The sequence below is a fragment of the Balaenoptera acutorostrata genome, chromosome 13 (assembly GCF_949987535.1).
Source record: "Balaenoptera acutorostrata chromosome 13, mBalAcu1.1, whole genome shotgun sequence".
NCBI classification, from domain to species: Eukaryota; Metazoa; Chordata; class Mammalia; order Artiodactyla; family Balaenopteridae; genus Balaenoptera; species Balaenoptera acutorostrata.
Window position 1 is genome coordinate 80,937,470 of NC_080076.1, and position 18,831 is coordinate 80,956,300.

At 42.5% G+C, this 18,831-nt stretch overlaps 1 protein-coding gene across 1 annotated transcript in view; it reads right to left on the reverse strand.

The window, feature by feature from the left end:
* The window catches only part of SPRING1 (SREBF pathway regulator in golgi 1), a 222,041-nt gene that overhangs the window by 83,255 nt on the left and 119,955 nt on the right, over positions 1 to 18,831 (reverse strand). Inside the window, exon 5 of the mRNA XM_057526699.1 lies at positions 11,165 to 11,222. Coding sequence (XP_057382682.1) covers positions 11,165 to 11,222 — 58 coding nt within the window. The remainder of the gene's footprint in view (positions 1 to 11,164; positions 11,223 to 18,831) is intronic.

Genomic DNA, 18,831 nt, shown 5'->3' on the forward strand with positions numbered 1-18,831 from the left:
TACAATGGAATATTATTTGGCCATAAAAAGGAATGAGGTACTGACAGAGGCTACAACATGGATGAACCTCAAGAACATGATGCTAAATGAAAGAAGCCAGATACAAATGGTCACATAGTGTATGATTCCATTTATATATAGTGTCCAACATAGGCAAATCTATAGAGACAGAAAGCAGATTACTGGTTGCCAGGGGCTGGGGGGAGAGGGGAATGGGGACGAATGAATAATGGGTATGGGACTTCCTTTTGGGTGATGAAAGTTTTTTAGAACTAAATCAAGGCAGCAGTTGCACAAGATTGTGACTGTACTGAATGCCACCGATTGTTCACTTTAAAATGGGTAGTTTCATACTATGTAAATTGCCCCTCAATTAAAAATACTAGAAAATATGTAATTCAAATATTTAAGGGAAAATATATAGGCCAAAAAAAACAAGCCCACAGACTGAATCTCAGGTCTGTGGTGCCCAGGTGTAAGTCTGGTGCACTTAAGTAAGCCCCGACAGACGATCTCGTGAAGAGCTGGGGTTAGGATCCCTGTTTTAACTGGGAGGAAACTGAGGCTCCAAGAGGTAAAGGGACTGGATGAGGGTCAAGGGCAGGAACTGGGGCTGGGGGCCAGAGTGTGGTCTCCAAGCAAACTGATCCCATGTTCCGTGTGCTGGGGCTGAGGGCTGGGAAAAGCACGAGAGGGGCGACAGCTACTGAAGCAGGTGGTGGTGAGAGGCCCTGTCAGAGCTGCAAGTTCAGACAAGAACCACGTGTGTCGAGACTCCCTTGGAACTGTCACCTCCTCCCCACAAGGCTGGGGGCTCTCGTTCCGAATTTAAGGCAGTTCAGAAGACCCATGCTGAACACTTACTGTGCACAAGGTTTGCGCTACGTGTGAAAATCATACAAGTACCAAGTCTGACGCCTAAGGGTTCTCTCTGTGCAAAGCCCATTCTACACAGGGGCCTCTCGGATGCTCGCAGCAGCTCTATGAGGCAGGAGCAGGACTGGCACACCCTGCGAGCATTGACTTACACCAGTTCAGCCATACACCGTTGGCCAAAAAGAAGAGAGAGAAATGCTCATTGAAAGGGTGTGGACAATGCCCCCTGTCTTGTCCGCATGTGGACTTGCCACACAGGAAGCATGGAAATGGAATATATGGACCCGCTCATCTGCAGTCTCCAATCCTGGGAGCCTTTCCTGTGATGAACAGCTGTCTGCGCTAAGTGTGATTCTAGAACAAGGTTTCTCAACCCTTCAGGGGGAGGGCAGTCTATCAGATTTTCAGGTATGTTTTTGCCTTCACCCTGGCTTTAGAATCTAGTACCCATACACACTGAACCCACAAGTAGTAGTATTATCCCATTCCACAGGTGAGAAGACAGAGGATCACAGGGAATAAGTTACTTGCCCAAGGTCTCTGAGCTAGTAAATGATGAAGAAGAGATTTGAGCTCAATCTGTTTTACCCTAAAACTCCTTCCTTTTTTCTACACTATATTGCCTCCCTATCTGCAAGAGAGGCCCAAAGGAAATCAGCATGCCAGAACATAGAGACTCTTCAGAGACTCTCACTCCTGGAGGTGGCAGTGAGCAGTCATCTGCATACCTCTTGGTTCTGGATGAGGCCACAAGTAAATTCAAACACAAAAAGATATGTCCTGAGCTGTGTAATACTTAGGATTCATCTGATTGCAAGAGATAGAACCTAACTCAGACTGGCTTAAATCAAAAAAGGAATGTATTGACTCATATAACTGGAAAGATCATGGGATGATGGCTTCAGGCATGGCTGAATCAAGGGCCTCAAATGGTCAGAACACAGTCTGTTTGTTGGTTTGTTTGCTTTCTTCTGTGTTGGCTTTATTCTCAGGGAGATTCTTCCTTCCTTTACATAAAGAGATCCACCAGCATCACCATGTTTAAAATTTGACCACTTAGAAACCCAGCAGAAAGATTTTCTCCATCCCAATAATTCCACCAACATCCCTGAAGTTGGCTCTGATGATCTCAGCTTGGGTCCCGTGAACATCCAGGAACTAATCACTATGGCCAGGGGTGTGTGAGATTCTCCATGATCAGTCCTGGGGCACGAACTCACCTCCAGAGTTTGAGAGTAAGGTGAGCCCAAAATCTTTACAGAAAAGAGTCGGATGCTGTGGCCAGAAGGCAAGGGATCAGGCTTAGGCAGGTGAAGCAGACAGACTAAGTGCCATCCTGGAACACCAAGAACTGAGCTGGGCACGTTCAATACATGGTGTCATGTCACGACAACCCTGTATCATTACTGCTGTTTCACGAGGCTCAGAGAGGCTCAACATCGTGGCCAACGCCTCACTTCCAGGTGAGGAGACAGCCCTCCCTGCCCAGAGGCATTCTGCTCTTAGGTAGCGGAGCTAGGACTTGAACCCAGATCTGTCTGACTCGAAGTCCACAGTTTGCTCCTGTCCCAGAGGAACCCCTCCAAGCTGGTGAGCCCCATGAAACCTTTTCAGCGCTTCATTCCAGTCCCTTAACTTGCAAACCCGGTCAGCGAGTTCTTTATTTCCACACATGGTGCTATTAAACTAATGGCTCTGGGAACTACAAGCTGGCCTCTGAGCAGTCAAGCCTTCCCCACGTTCTGCCTTGCAAAGAAATACATTAGAAAGTCCAGTAGCCGAGGCCCAGGTGGAAACATTTACCGGCCGCCATTTTGTTTCAGGATGGCAAAAGGCACCTCACACCCTGAACTTGAGCTCCTTGTACAGCCTCTAGTCGAGAGCTAAAGGCGGCGGGGGTCAGTCACCTCCTAGAAAGGCCCCTTGTAAAGGGCGGTGGCAGACCTCATCAGGCAAAAAAGCGGAGAAGCCAGGGTTGAAATAGAGGCCTCTTTCTGTTTGGTCAATAAGCAGCTGTGAAGGATGCGTAGGACGGAGCTAAATTTATTTGTTCCTTTCTTTCTCGGAACAGCAGCAACGAGGCTCAGAATGCAGCTGTCTCGCTCTCCCGTGAGCCTTCTGCAGGCAGCGGCATGCACAGACGTTGGCTCTCCAGGACGCAAATTTTTTTTTTTCCCGGTTGGTTCCCTTCCTGCTGCAGGCAGGACTTCCAGGGCCTCTCTCCAGGGGGTAAAACTTTGGAGCGGCCTCCCAGGCCCAGGGTGAAATCATTACCTTTTAAAAAGAGATGGGCTGCTGAATGTAGATACCCTGGCCCTTGTGGCCACACCCTGGAAAACCACAGAAGTCCCGCCCACCTCTGCTTTCACTGCTCAGACCTGTGGGAAACTTGTAAGACACAGCCGTGTGGGGAGGGGGTGTGGGCATCTTGGGAGGGGCCTCCCACATACAAAGCCAGGCTGGTTTGCCAGAGTCCTTTCTGGAATCCATCTGCCTTCGGAAAGCCTAGCTGAGGGCCACCTTCAGCCAGGCCTTTAGCATACTGGTGGAAGCAGGAGTTTTTTAAGAAGTGCTTTGTTGAGACTTTCGAAAGGTCCCCGCGGGTGGGGAAGTGAAAGGAGGAGGGGACATGGGGGAAGAAACTGCTCCTTTATTTCTAGCCTTGCTTGAACGGCTTCTTGACGGTTACTGCTACGGTTCTGCTGAGTCAGAAGCATCCCCAGCTGCTCGCCGGAAACACAGCTGTTAGGCGAAAATAACCACAGAGCCCAGCACTGAGCATCGTGCACCTTCCAGAAAAGAGGGCAGAAAACCTCAAAACAGAAGAGAAAAGTACAAAACAATAAAAGAGGCTCTGTCAAAAACCCACCACGGCTCACTCACTCAGCCAAGCCTGTGGCTCTCTCCACATCGGTCACAGCTCAGAGATGGAACACAGTTTGGCAGCTTTTCCATAGTAGTAGGTTAAGGAGTGCCCCCTTCCCTCCAAAAGGGAGATGTCTGTATCCTAACCACTGGAACCTGTGTATGTGACCTTACTTGGAAAAGGAGTCTTTTCAGATGTAACAAACTTAAGGATCTCAAGATGAGGTCATCCTGGATTACCTGGGTGGGCCCTACATTCAATGACAGGTGTCCTTAGGAGAGTGAGGCAAAGGGAGATTAGACACTCAGAAGAGAACATACACACAGACACACAGAGGGGAAGGCCAGGTGAAGACAGGGGAAGATTGGACTTTATGCAGCTCCAAGCCAAGGAACACCAAGGATTTGGTATGGCAGCCACAGGAAACTAACAAAGCCACCATGGCTTCCATTTGCCAGGTCTTCTCCCCACCACCCCTTTCCCCTTGTCCAGACTGAAAACATTCATAGTATCTTGGTTGCAAGGTGTCTTACATAAACATTGAGGTTCCCTTTCCTGTGGACTTAGTAATTATCAGGAAGTAGGATGGTGCCTCAAGGACTCCAGGGTCTAGGGAGGAGCTGGGATCCTTAGGTCTAGGTAAGACTCTGCCACAGACAGAGACGCAGGTGTGTGACCTCATAACCAGCCACCATTCACTGATGTAGCAGAGCATGGTGCGTTAGAAAACGGGCTCTGGGTTTGAATACTGGTTCTGCCACTTACTAGCTCTGTGGCCTGGGGTAAGCTACTTAACTTCTCTGGGCCTCAGTTTCCTCACTGATACAATGGGGAGATGACCCATTATACATTGGGGATCCATCTGTACAATGGAGAGGTGAGCTGAAAACCATCCTGCTATTAAACATATAGAGAGATGTTGAAAAGAATAATTACTGTTAATGCATAACAAAGTTTCTAAGGAAATCGGGGTAATTCCCAGGGGCCAAAAAAAAGAAGGAAAGAAAGCCCAAAGTTGATAGTGCAGTACCTGAAGTGACTGGGGACAGGAGGCACCACCTTGGGTCACACAAGGCTGGGAGCTCGAACTAGAAAACCATCATAAAGCTGGGTCCTTCATAAGCTTCCATCCTGATACAGTTGTAAGGATTAAGTGAGTTGGTACATGCAAAGTTGTACTTGGATGAGGCTGTACTCAACAGCTCTTATTGTTTAGTGCTTTATACAAGTGTAGTAACTGTCTATTTTTTTTGGCAGTTCAGCATCTATGACACCATATTTTGGTAACAGCGTCCCAACTTATCTTTGGGAGAGCATCTCTTTTCCGCCCCCCTGGAAGGAGGATATACAACTCAGACCTGGCCAGTCAGAGTCAGGAATTACTCAGGGATGGGTGTGTGATCCTAAGTGGGTTAATCAGACTGAATAATGGTTGAAGTATGGGGAAAGAGAAATTCACTTTCTCTTGGGTCTGCATCTGAGTGGGATATGAGCCTGGAGCTGCTGGACGCTATCTCTGCCACTATCTGGGGACAGCCTGCCTGAGGATGAGGCCAAAACCAAGGAAAGCAAAGATGAGAGATAGAGAGATTCCCAATGACACTGTCTGAGTTCCTGGATCCAGCAGAGCCTGAAACCAACAGTACCTCCAAACTTCTGCCCTCCTTCCATACTGAGACTCCAATTACATGTAGGGTCAGCCATCTAATATTGTTTCAGAGTCTCTGATGCTGTGGTCATTTTTCTCCTAGTCTTTTTTCTCCCTGTGCTACAGTTTGAATAACTTCTATTATTGTGTCAACATGTGTACTAATTTTTTCTTATGCAACTTGTAATGTGCTGTTGTTTAATATGCTAAGAATATGTTTAATATGCTGTTTAATATGTAAACCTATCCAGTGAATTTTACATTTTAGATATTGTATATTTCCTTTCTAGAAATTTCATTTGGTTCTTTAAAATTTTTTTCTTCCACTTCTCATTATGTTCATGTTTTCCTTTAAATCTTTGAACATATTTCTAATAGCTGTTTTAAAGTCTTTGTCTGTTAATTACACCATCTTTATCATTTTGAATCTGTTTATAGTGACTGATATTTCTCTTGGTAATGGTTCACATTTCTATGCTTCTTCCTTAGATGTCTAGTAATTTTTTATTAGATGCTAGATATTATTAATGTTATGAATTGAATGTCTAGATTTTGTTGTTGATTTTGGAGGGAAGTTAAGTTATTTACTGGTCAGCTTGATTTTTTGAGGCTTTTTGAAAAGCTTTGTTGGGGTGGATCTAGAGGAGCCTTTCTTCTAAGGCTAGTTTAGCCCTACTACTAAGGTCTGACCTCACTGTGGTCTCTATAATGAATGCACTGGATGTTCAATAGGTTATTCCCATCCTGGCTTGCTGAAATTTGAATGTCCCCCAATCCCATAAGAGCTCTGCAAATTATTCAGTGTATACTTCCACAGTAGTTGTTCTTTGCCATCTTTGTAGCATTTTATCCAAAGCCTGAGCAACTTAGTAGTCAGCCAATGACTCAAAGGGCTCCTTATACAGATTTCTGGCACTGTTCATCTATGTAGTACCTTCTTCTCTGGAACTCTGCCTCACAAATTCCAGCCTCATCGACCTCTGCATATGATCATCTATGTCTCCTCAACTCAAAGAGGCCACTGTGCTCTGCTTAGAATCATCCTTCCTGCGCTGCAATATAAAAAGTGCTTCCAGGCAGAAAGGTGATCACCGGCCCACTCATTTGCGTCCTTTCTTTCAGGCTCACAGTTCTGCACAGCCTGTTGCCCAATGTCTGAAACCAGTTGTTTCATATATTTTGTCCAGTTTTCTAGTTGTGTACAGCTGGAAAACAAGTCTGGTGCCAGTTACTTCATTATGGCCAGAGGCAGAAGGTTACTCTAACTAACGAGAGAAAAAAAAGTATGCATTGGAAGGGCCTAGGGAGATTCACAGAATAGATGTAACAGGCAAAGAACAGTCCTTAGAAGACCACAGCAGCTCTGGAGACCCAGGGGAACTAAGAGACAGTCTCTTCTGGGCACAGACACCTGGATGAATGAGCTCCAACCCTGTGGAGTCCTTCAAGGCTCAAATTTCTGGGAGAATATATCTGGACAAGCCACAGTCATGGGCTTATATCTTGGCCAGAGGAGAGTAAGGCACTCTGATTAATGACACTACCAAGACAACATCCAGGACTTCTCTGGTGGCGCAATGGTTAAGAATCAGCCTGCCAGTGCAGGGGACACAGGCTCGAGCCCTGGTCCGGGAAGATCCCACATGCTGCTGAGCAACTAAGCCCGTGCACCACAACTACTGATCCTGCACTCTAGAGCCCGCGAGCCACAACTACTGAGTCCATGTGCCACAACTACTGAAGCCCGCGCACCTAGAGCCCGTGCTCCACAACAGGAGAAGCCACCGCAATGAGAAGCCCACACGTCACAACGAAGAATAGCCCCCGCTCACTGCAACTAGAGAAAGCCCGCATGCAGCAACAAAGACCCAACGCAGCCATAAATAAATAAATAATCTGTACAATTGATTGTATTTAAACAAACAAAAAGACGACATCCAATGGGGGAGGATGGATCACCAAAACAAAGCTGGGTTGCTCTTTCCAGAAGAAAGGAGAATGGCTGATAGGCAAGCAAAAACGATAGACACAGTACCCAATGTCCACTAGAGAACATCTTTAAGAACGGTTGACTTTTAAACTCAGAGCCTTGGCGTTTCTTTTTGCTGTTTCCACACTAGACTGCATAGCTGTCCTTCCCCTGAAATCCCTACCTTCCCCTGCAACACAGAAAGACTTTCCCAGCGACAATTGCACTTTATGGGCAACATATAGACAATATGAACTTCACATGAGGCGAGAAACACCAGTTTAGGGCTCATTGGTAACAGATTCTCTGAGTCTGCCAAGGTTCAGGGAAGACTTCCAGAGAATAAAACTCATGGGATGGGGGTGGGGGAGGCAAGCTTGAACCTGTGTCCTGCGAACAGAGCAAGGAACAGAACGTGTCCATTCCCCTTCCCCTACTCATAACCAGCCAGAGCTGGAAGCTCTGTACCTGAAAGAGAATGTTTTGTGTTTCAAGAGTGAGTATGAGGTGGCTGCAGGCTGGTTTATCCAGCGACATAATTCAACCAAACATATATAGACAAATGCATCAACAGGTAAGGGAACCAGATGTTGTCTGCTGAGATTGTTCTGAGGAAATTCTGCCACCCCCACTCTGCCTACAGGTTAATCAGATACTCTGTGTGTGTGTGTGTGTGTGTGTGTGTGTGTATTTGTGAAAGTTCTACAAAACTCATCACCTGAGGTTCTTAAAATTTCCACAGACATTATTCTCTTGTATAATCATACCCATTTCGGAGACGGAAAATCAGAGGTACAGTACGTGGAACGGTGAGTCAGTGATAAAACCAAGAATCAAGTTCACGACTGCAGCATAAAGTTCTCCTGATGCCTTGAAAACAATTTTGAAAGCATGGGCAGGGGGGAGCAGGGAGGTAAGAGAGAGGGGAGAGAGAAAGATAAAAAGGAAAACAAGTCTTCACAGGTGCTGGGTTTTCAGAGTGTTGAGAGATGCTGTTTGTATACAATCAAGATTTAAATTGAAATCATAGTCAAGTAAAAGCACATCGAATCACGTGGCTACGTTTTTTTTCCTCCAGCTTTCTTTATTAACTGCATCCATTGTCTGGTTCAACTTAGAAAGAAGTCTTTTCATTCCTTGTTGGGGCTTTTTCTTTCCCAAGAAAGAAATCATGGTACGTTCCCGGTGACTAAGCTCGCCTCCCAGGTCATTGGGAAAAAGATATGGGGATTAGGATAGCCTTCTGGGGAGGTTTCTGGAGCCTGTGAGGTCTGTAGAGGGACAAAAGATCATGTTCACTGTTGTATTTCTGAGCCAAGCACAATGCCCGATCCATGGTAGGTGTTCAGGAAATTATTTGTCAAACGAAAGAACGATGGAGTGAACGTGAATCTTCAGTCACTCCTACCTTACATATTCGCCAAAACAGACCCCAGGGCTTCCAGGGCTTCGCACATTTTTTCCATTCTTTGTTGTCCTGGCGATTGTCTCCTCACCCTTTTAAGGCAATGGATCTTAACCTTTTGTGGGTCATGAACTCTTCTGAGAATCTGATGAGAGCAGTGGAGCCTCTTCTCAAAAAATGCACAGACTCAGACACACGAATTTGCAGATCCTGTCCAGCTGTGAGCAAGCACCCTGAACCTCACCCACAGTCTCAGCCAAACAATCCCAACCTTCCTCTCCTTCTTCCCCACAAAGTTATTTGCTCCTTCTCTGGGTTCCCACAGCACTTTCTTTTTAGTTCGAAACAACAATAGTTTATTTTGGGACTTCCCTGATGGCACAGTGGTTGAGAATCTGCCTGCCAGTGCAGGGGACACGGCTTCGAGCCCTGGTCCGGGAAGATCCCACATGCTGCGGAGCAACTAAGCCCGTGGGCCACAACTACTGAGCCTGCGCTCTAGAGCCCGCAAGCCGCAACTACTGAAGCCTGTGTGCCCTGGAGCCTGCACGCCACAACTACTGAGCCCATGCACCGCAACTACTGAAGCCCACGTGCCTAGAGTCTGTGCTCTGCAACAAGAGAAGCCACCGCATGAGAAGCCCACTCACCGCAACGAAGAGTAGCCCCTGCTGGCCGCAACTAGAGAAAGCCCACGTGCAGCAATGAAGACCCAATGCAGCCAAAAAAACCCCACAATAGTTTATTTTGCTCACACATCTGTCATTTGGGCAGGGCTCAGAGGTACCCTCCACTCTGTTAGCTGGGGTGGCTTGAGACTGCAGCTGGAATCATCCAAAGACTCTCTCACCTACCTGTACCTGGAGGTTGGTGCTGGAAAGGCCTAGACAGCCAGGAGCAGTAGCCAGGGTCCTGGGGCAGCTCTGCCTGTCTCTCTCTCTCTACTCAGTCTCTCTGGAACGTCCAGAGCACTTTACACCTACTTCTTTTACAATTTAACACACAATACTCTAGTGATTATTTATGCCTGTTGATGGTGGTAATTTACTTAGTCTGTTTCACCTACAACAGCACTGTACGTCCACCGGGGACGACAACCACAGCGTGTTCATCTCTATTTCCCCAGGGCCCTAATGGGTACCTTGCATATGGTAAGCATGTAATATACACTAGTGGGATTACATATGTAGGTATGTGCTTATCTTATTATTATGCTCCACTACATTTCAGAAATAGGATTAGAAGGTAGCCTATTTACATACATCAATACAACATAATAAAAAATTTTAAACAAGGAAATGGGGACTCAGTGAAAAGGTAGGAAAATATGTTGAAATAAAGGATAAGATCGGTACCCAAAATATATACCACAGATTTCTATACCATTATTGGCAGTGACCCAGAAATCTGGTTTGAGCATCCTGGCAGTATGGGCAAAGAGGGAAACAAAACTGATGGTGTTGGATATAAGCAAACTGATTGCTTAGGAAAGCACAGCTTCTACTAGTAAAATTGCAACCACCTGGCATTAAAAATGATAGCAAGTTTATGCTCAATGCAGGTTAAGGGAAGTTCAATACAAGCCAACCTATAAGTGGCCAAAACAAAGGAATTAAAAGGCTGCAATCCTCTGAGACTCTGGTTTTATCCACGGAAAAATGTAAGGCTATCTAGTCCAGCTTTTCCTAAAGGACATATGATGGAATACCAGTCCTGGAGAAGCTCTGCCCACAAAGGGTTCTGCAGTCAAGGAAAGGTGGGAAACCCCCCATGGCTTCCTCTTGGGACCTCACAGTGAACACTAGCATTTTAAAGGCTTTGAGAAGTCCTGCAGTAAAGAAATCCAGCACTTCCCAAGCTCCTTTGCCCACTGTTGTGCAAGAACCTAGGGACAATCTCCAAACGGGACCTAGGTCCATTGATCCTACTTGTAAAGAGTTTTTCTTTCTCATAAGAACAGGTAAGATGAACAGACTGCCATTCTTAAGCAAGGTATGCCAATACGTCTTTCCTTTGTCCCTTCTTAAAAGGACCTAGGAAGGAAACAAAGTAGTATGTTCAAATCTCTTCCTTAAAGCACCTTTATTTAAACTCCTCTTTGCTCTTTTTTTCTAGGCATGACTTCAAATAAATAAATGATTTTTGGAAAAGAAATTGGTCACTCAAATTCCAAATAAGGCAGAAGAAAGGTGTGATGGACCGTCACTAAGAGCCCACAATTTCTGCCCCTGAGAAACTAAAAAGGGGTCAGCATACCCCTTTTCCTTGCTGGTCACCTCTGTAGATGTCAGATAAGACTCCTCAGTTACCCATAACCATAGCCATGTCCTTGGCTACCCATAACTGAGCGCTAAATGAGCAGTACTTACTCAGACCAGTCAGAAAACAAAAGAGTCGCACCTTTGGCTGATGGCGGGGAGCAGCAAAGGCAATAACTGTCTGTTTGTTTTGGCATCGCCTATGAAAAGAAATTAAGGGTGTGTGTTACCCTTTGTCCAGTTTCTGTCTCTTGGTACACTAGCATTTCCATCTCAAAATAATCCAAGTGTGAGCTAGTTCGAAAAAGGAAAGCATGCCTGATTTTGGCAGGCCATGGAACAATCTCAGAGTCCTTTCTTCACAAAGCACTTGTTAATATCCTACTTAATATTCTACGGAACACACCGTAGAAAACTATTGAAATGAATGGAGGGACTGCAGAGCCTTTAAGATCGATTCTCAAACTAGGTTCCATGGAGCACCAGAGGTTCCTCCAGTGTCTCAGGGGCTGCTGGAAGTGAGGGGAAGAGGCCCCTCTCAGGCAGAGATCTGAGCCTCCAGACCCAATTCAACCACATCAGTTTCTCTTTTTTCAACCCAAGGACGCATTTGGAAAAAAAAGTGGGGGGAGGGGGGTTCGGTTACTTAAATTAGAAAATGTTTGAGAACCACTGCTTAAATAAAGCTCCACATATATTATTTCTCAGAGCTGAGATTCTGATAAGAATTGAAAAGTTAACAGTTTTAGTTATATTCTTAGCAAGAACCTAGTGGGCAGAAATTTCATTTTTTTTTAATCAAAAGCAGAGCCATGGCAAAACATATGATAAACAAAGAAAATATTTGCAGCCGTATAATTAATAAAGAGCTAATATGCTTAGGTTATAAAATGATCCTACAAATTAATAAGGAAAAGACCAATAACCCAGTAGAAACATGGGCCAAGGCTACAGAAATTGACAGAAGCAGAAATGCAAATATTCAATAAACATATGAAAAGATGCTCAGGCTCACTTGTCAGGGAAATGCAAATGAGAACAATAAGATACTATTTTTTACCCATCAGATTGGCAAAAATGGAAAATATGTGTAACATCCAGAGCTGGCGAGGGTGTAAGGAATCTAGTTCTCTCAAACACCATTGGGGGAGGACTGTAAATTATTATAAAGTGGTGGAAAATCAACTGTTGGTATTTTTGAAAATTTAAACTGTAGCCCGGCACTCCCACTTCTGGGAATATATCCACCAGAAATGAAAATGCCAGTGTATAAAGACATAAATATATGAAGAAGAATATCACAGCATCATTTGTAATAGTTAAAAAAAAAAAAATACCTGGAAGCAATCTGAATGTACATTAATAGGAAAATGGTTGAAAAAAATCAGGATGTATTTATATTAAGGAACACAGTACAGATATCAAAAATTATAAAATAAAATTGTACACATTGACTGGGAGATATGCCTGCAACACCTTGTTAAATAGAATAAAAGCAAATGTGATCCTATTTTTATTAAAAAAAAAAAAAAAAGACCAAAATAAGTCACACCCAGTAAGTGGGTTTCTATATGTTTTTACAAATAAAGAAAACAGTAGGGAAACATTTATACCTAATTGCTAACACTGATTGCATCAGGGAGCTGGATTGGAGAGGAATGGTGAGACTATTAATTTTATTTTAGATACTTTATTATTTGAAATGCTACAAAAGATATGTATTACTTTTGTAATTCAAATGACCAGAATTTTTAAAAACAGAATTACGACAGGAAATTCAAAGCAAATCAAATTACTTTGACAATCAATGGAAGGCAGAGTGGGGCTGGCCTTCTGGTATGGGGTCTTAAAGCACTAAACCCAAGGAGATATACAGCTAATAGAAGGCACCCCAACTATGCAAGGGAGTAGACTGAAGGAGAGCCTTTTAATAGGGCTGACATTTTCCTTGAAAAACAGTCCTGACTCTTCTCTAATGTAAGCAGAAGGATTGAATGAGACCCCAAAGTGATAGGCTATAGAAAAGGAGTCAGCAAATTTTTTTCTGTAAAAGACCAAATAGTACGTATGTTAGGGTTTGTGGCCCATTTGGTCTCTGTCACAACTACTGAACTCTGTCATTGTAGCACATCAACAGCCATAGACAGTATGCAAATGAAATGGGCATGGCTGTGTCTCAATAAAACTTTGTTTATAGGGACTTCCCTGGTGGTCCAGTGGGTAAGACTCCACGCTCCCAATGCAGGGGGCTTTGGTTCGATCCCTGGTCATGGAACTAGATCCTGCACGCATGCCACAGCTAAGAGTCTGCATGCCACAACTAAGAGTCCGCATGCCACAATTAAGAAGTTTGCACACCGCAACTAAAGATCCCACATGCCACAACTAAGACCCAGCGCAACCACAATAAATAAATAAATAAATATTTTTTAAAAAACCTTTATTTATAAAACAGGTAATGGGTGGATTTGACCCAGGGGCTAGAGTTTGCTGACCTCTGCTACAGAACATGGACATAATTATTTTTTAAAGGCAAACTATTTCATTGAAGTATACTTCAAGATATACTTAAAGTGATGAACGAGAAAAACCTACAACCAAGATTACTCTACCCAGCAAGGATCTCATTCAGATTTGACAGAGAAATCAAAAGCTTTTGAGACAAGCAAAAGCTAAGAGAATTCAGCACTAATAAATCAGCTTTACAACAAATGCTAAAGAAACTTCTCTAGGCGGGAAGCACAAGAGAAGAAAAATACCCACAAAAACAAACCCCAAACAATTAAGAAAATGGTAATAGGAACATACATATTGATAATAACCTTGAACGTAAATGGACTAAATGCCCCAACCAAAAGACACAGACTGGCTGAATGGATACAAAAACAAGACCCATATATATGCTGTCTACAAGAAACCCACTTCAGACCTAGGGACACATACAGACTGAAAGTGAAGGAATGGAAAAAGATATTCCATGCAAATGGAAATCAAAAGAAAGCTGGAGTAGCAATACCCGTATCAGATAAAATAGACTTTAAAATAAAGACTGTTACAAGAGATAAAGAAGGACACTACATAACAGTCAAGGAATCAATCCAAGAAGAAGATATAACAATTATGAATCTTTATGCACCCAACATTGGAGCACCTCAATACATAAGGCAAATGCTAACAACCATGAAAAGGGAAATCGACAGTAACACAATAATAGTAGGGGACTTTAACACTCCACTTACACCAATGGACAGATCATCCAAACAGAAAATAAATAAGGAAACACAAGCTTTAAATGACACAATAGACCAGATAGATTTAAATGATATTTATAGAACATTCCACCCAAAAGTGGCAGAATACACTTTCTTCTCAAGTGCACATGGAACATCCTCCAGGATAGATCACATCTTGCTTGGGTCACAAATCAAGCCTCGGAAAATTTAAGAAAATTGAAATCATATCAAGCATTTTTTCTGACCAAAACGCTATGAGATTGGAAATCAATTATAGGAAAAAAACTGTAAAAACCATAAATACATGGAGGCTAAACAGTGCACTACTAAATAACCAACAGATCACTGAAGAAATCAAAGAAGAAATAAAAAAATACATAGAGACAAATGACAACAAAAACACAATGGCCCAAAACCTATGGGACGCAGCAAAAGCAGTTCTAAGAGGAAAGCTTATGGCAATTCAATCTCATCTCAAGAAACAAGAAAAATCTCAAATAAATAATTTAACCCTACACCTAAACCAACTAGAGAAAGAAGAACAAAGAAAACCCAAAGTCAGCAGAGGGAAAGAAATCATAAAGATCAGAGCAGAAATAAATGAAATAGAAATGAAGAAAACAATAGCAAAGATCAATAAAACTAAAAGCTGGTTCTTTGAGAAGATAAAAAAAAATTGATAAACCCTTAACCAGACTCATCAAGAAAAAAAGGGAGAGGACACAAATCAATAAAATTAGAAATGAAAAAGGAGAAATCACAACTGATGCTGCAGAAATACAAAGGATTATAAGAGACTACTACAAACAACTATATGCCAATAAAATGGACAACCATGAAGAAACAGACAAATTCTTGGAAGGGTACAATTTCCAAGACTGAATCAGGAAGAATTAGAAAATATAAACAGACCTATCACAAATAATGAAATTGAAACTGTAATTAAAAATCTTCCAACAAACAAAAGTCCAGGACCAGATGGCTTCACAGGCGAATTCTATCAAACATTTAGAGAAGAGCTAACACTGATCCTTCTCAAACTCTTCCAAAAAACTGCAGAGGGAGGAACACTCCCAAACTCATTCTAGAAAGCCACCATCACCCTGATATCAAAACCAGAAAAAGATATCACAAAAAAAGAAAATTATAGACCAGTATTACTGATGAACATAGATGCAAAAATCCTCAACAAAATACTAGCAAACAGAATCCAACAACATATTAAAAGGATCATGCACCATGATCAAGTAGGATTTATCCCAGGGATGCAAGGATTCTTCAGTATACGCAAATCAACCAGTGTGATACACCATATTAACAAATTAAGGAATAAAAACCATATGACCATCTCAATAGATGCAGAAAAAGCTTCTGACAAAATTCAACACCCATTTATGATAAAAACTCTCCAGAAAATGGGCATAGAGGGAACCTACCTCAACATAATAAAGGCCATATATGACAAACCCACAGCAAACATCATACTCAATGGTGAAAAACTGAAACCATTTGCTCTAAAATCAGGAACAAGACAAGGATGTCCACTCTCGCCACTCTTATTCAACATAGTTTTGGAAGTCCTAGCCACGGCAATCAGAGAAGAAAAAGAAATAAAAGGAATACAAATTGGAAAAGAAGAAGTAAAACTGTCACTGTTTGCAGATGACATGATACTATACACAGAAAATCCTAAAGATGCCACCAGAAAACTACTAGAACTAATCAATCAATTTGGTAATGTTGCAGGATACAAAAGTAATGCACAGAAATCTCTGGCATTCCTATACACTAACAATGAAAAATCAGAAAGAGAAAATAAGGAAACAATCCCATTTACCGTTGCAACAAAAAGAATAAATAGGAATAAACCTACCTAAGGAGGCGAAAGACTTGTACTCAGAAAACTATAAAACAGTGATGAAAGAAATCAAAGATGACATAAACAGATGGAGAAATATACCATGTTCTTGGATTGGAAGAATCAATATTGTGAAAATGACTAAACCACCCAAAGCAATCTACAGATTCAATACAATCCCTATCAAACTACCAGTGGCATTTTTCACAGAATTAGAACAAAAAATTTTACAATTCATATAAACACAAAAGACCCCGAATAGCCAAAGCAATGTTGAGAAAGAAAAATGGAGCTGGAGGAATCAGCTTCCCTGACTTCAAACTATACTACAAAGCTACAGTAATCAAGGGGCTTTCATGGTGGTGCAGTGGTTAAGAATCTGCCTGCCAATGCAGGGGACAGGGGTTCGAACCCCTGAAGATCCCATATGAAGATCCCATATGTCGTGGAACAATTAAGCCCGTGCGCCACAACTACTGAGCCTGCGCTCTAGAGCCTGCAATCCACAACTACTGAGCCCTCGTGCCACAACTACTGAAGCACGCGTGCCTAGAGCCCATGCTCTGCAACAAGAGAAGCCACTGCAATAAAAAGCCTGTGCACCGCAATGAAGAGTAGCCCCCGCTCGCTGCAACTAGAGAAAGCCTGCGCGCAGCAACGAAGACCCAACGCAGCCAAAAATAAATTAATTAATTAAAAAAAAAAAGCTACAGTAATCAAGACAGTATGGTACTGGTACAAAAACAGAAATATAGATCGACGGTACAGGATAGAAAACCCAGAGATAAACCCACGCACCTATGGTCGCCTAATTTACAACAAAGGAGGCAAGAACATACAATGGAGAAAAGACAGCCTCTTCAATAAGTGGTGCTGGGAAAACTGGACAGCTACATGTAAAAGAATGAAATTAGAACACTACCTAACACCATACACAAAAATAAACTCCAAATGGTTTAAAGACCTAAATGTAAGACCAGACACTATAAAACTCTTAGAGGAAAACATAGGAAAAACATTCTTTGACATAAACCACAGCAAGATCTTTTTTAACCTACCTCCTAGAGTAATGGAAATAAAAATAAAAATAAACAAATAGGACCTAATTAAACTTAAAAGCTTTTGCACTTCAGCTTCCCTGGTGACGCAGTGGTTGAGAATCCGCCTGCTAATGCAGGGGACGCGGGTTCAAGCCCTGGTCCAGGAAGATCCCACATACCGTGGAGCAACTGGGCCCACGTGCTACCAACTACTGAGCTCGTGTGCCACAACTATTGAAGCCCCCATGCCTAGAGCCTGTGCTCCGCAACAAGAGAAGCCACAACAACGAGAAGCCAGCACACTGCAACAAAGAGTAGCCCCCACTCACCGCAACTAGAGAAAGCCCGCGTGCAGCAACGAGGACCCAACACAGCCATAAATAAATAAATAAATAAATAAATAAATAAATAAATAAGTAAATAAATAAATTTATTTTAAAAAAGCTTTTGCACAGCAAAGGAAACCATAAACAGACAAAAAGACAACCCTCAGAATGGGAGAAAATATTTGCAAATGAAACAACGGACAAAGGATTAATCTCCAAAATATACAAACAGCTCATGGAGCTCAATATCAAAAAAACAAACAAATCAATTAAAAAATGGGTGGGAGACCTAAATAGACATTTCACCAAAGAAGACATACAGATGTCCAAGAAGCACGTGAAAAGATGCTCAACATCACTAATTATTCGAGAAATGCAAATCAAAACTACAATGAGGTATCACCTCACACTGGTCAGAATGGCCATTATCAAAAAATCCAGAAACAATAAATGCTGGAAAGGGTGTGGTGAAAAGGGAACCCTCCTGCACTGTTGGTGGGAATGTAAATTGATACAGCTACTATGGAGAACAGTATGGAGGTTCCTTAAAAAACTAAAAATAGAACTACCATATGACACAGCAACCCCACTACTGGGCATATACCCTGAGAAAACCATAATTCAAAAAGAGACATGTACCCCAATGTTCATTGCAGCACTATTTACAATAGCCAGGACATGGAACCAACCTAAATGTCTATCAACAGATGAATGGATAAAGAAGATGTGGCACATATATACAATGGAATATTACTCAGCCATAAAAAGAAATGAAACTGAGTTATTTGTAGTGAGGTGGATGGACCTAGAGTCTATCATACAGAGTGAAGTAAGTCAGAAAGAGAAAAACAAATACTGTATACTAACATATATATATGGAATTAAAAAAAAAATGGTACTGATGAACCTAGTGGCAGGGCAGGAATAACTATGTAGACATAGAGAATGGACTTGAGGACACAGCGGGCGGAGGGTGAAGCTGGGGCGAAGTGAGAGTAGCACTGACATATATACACTACCGAATGTAAAATAGTTAGCTAGTGGGAAGCAGCAGCATAGCACAGGGAGATCAGCTCAGTGCTTTGCGATGACCTAGAGAGGTGGGATAGGGAGGATGGGAGGGAGGCTCAGGAGGGAGGAGATATGGGGATATACGTATGCATATGGCTGATTCACTTTGTTGAATCAACAACAGAAACTAACACAGTATTGTGAAGCAATTATACTCCAATAAAGATCTATTAAACAAAAAAAGCAAACTATTTCATTGAAGTATATGTAATATACATATGATAAAAGTACACCAATCTGATGAATTTTTACAAAGTGAACACATCTTTCTAACTACCACC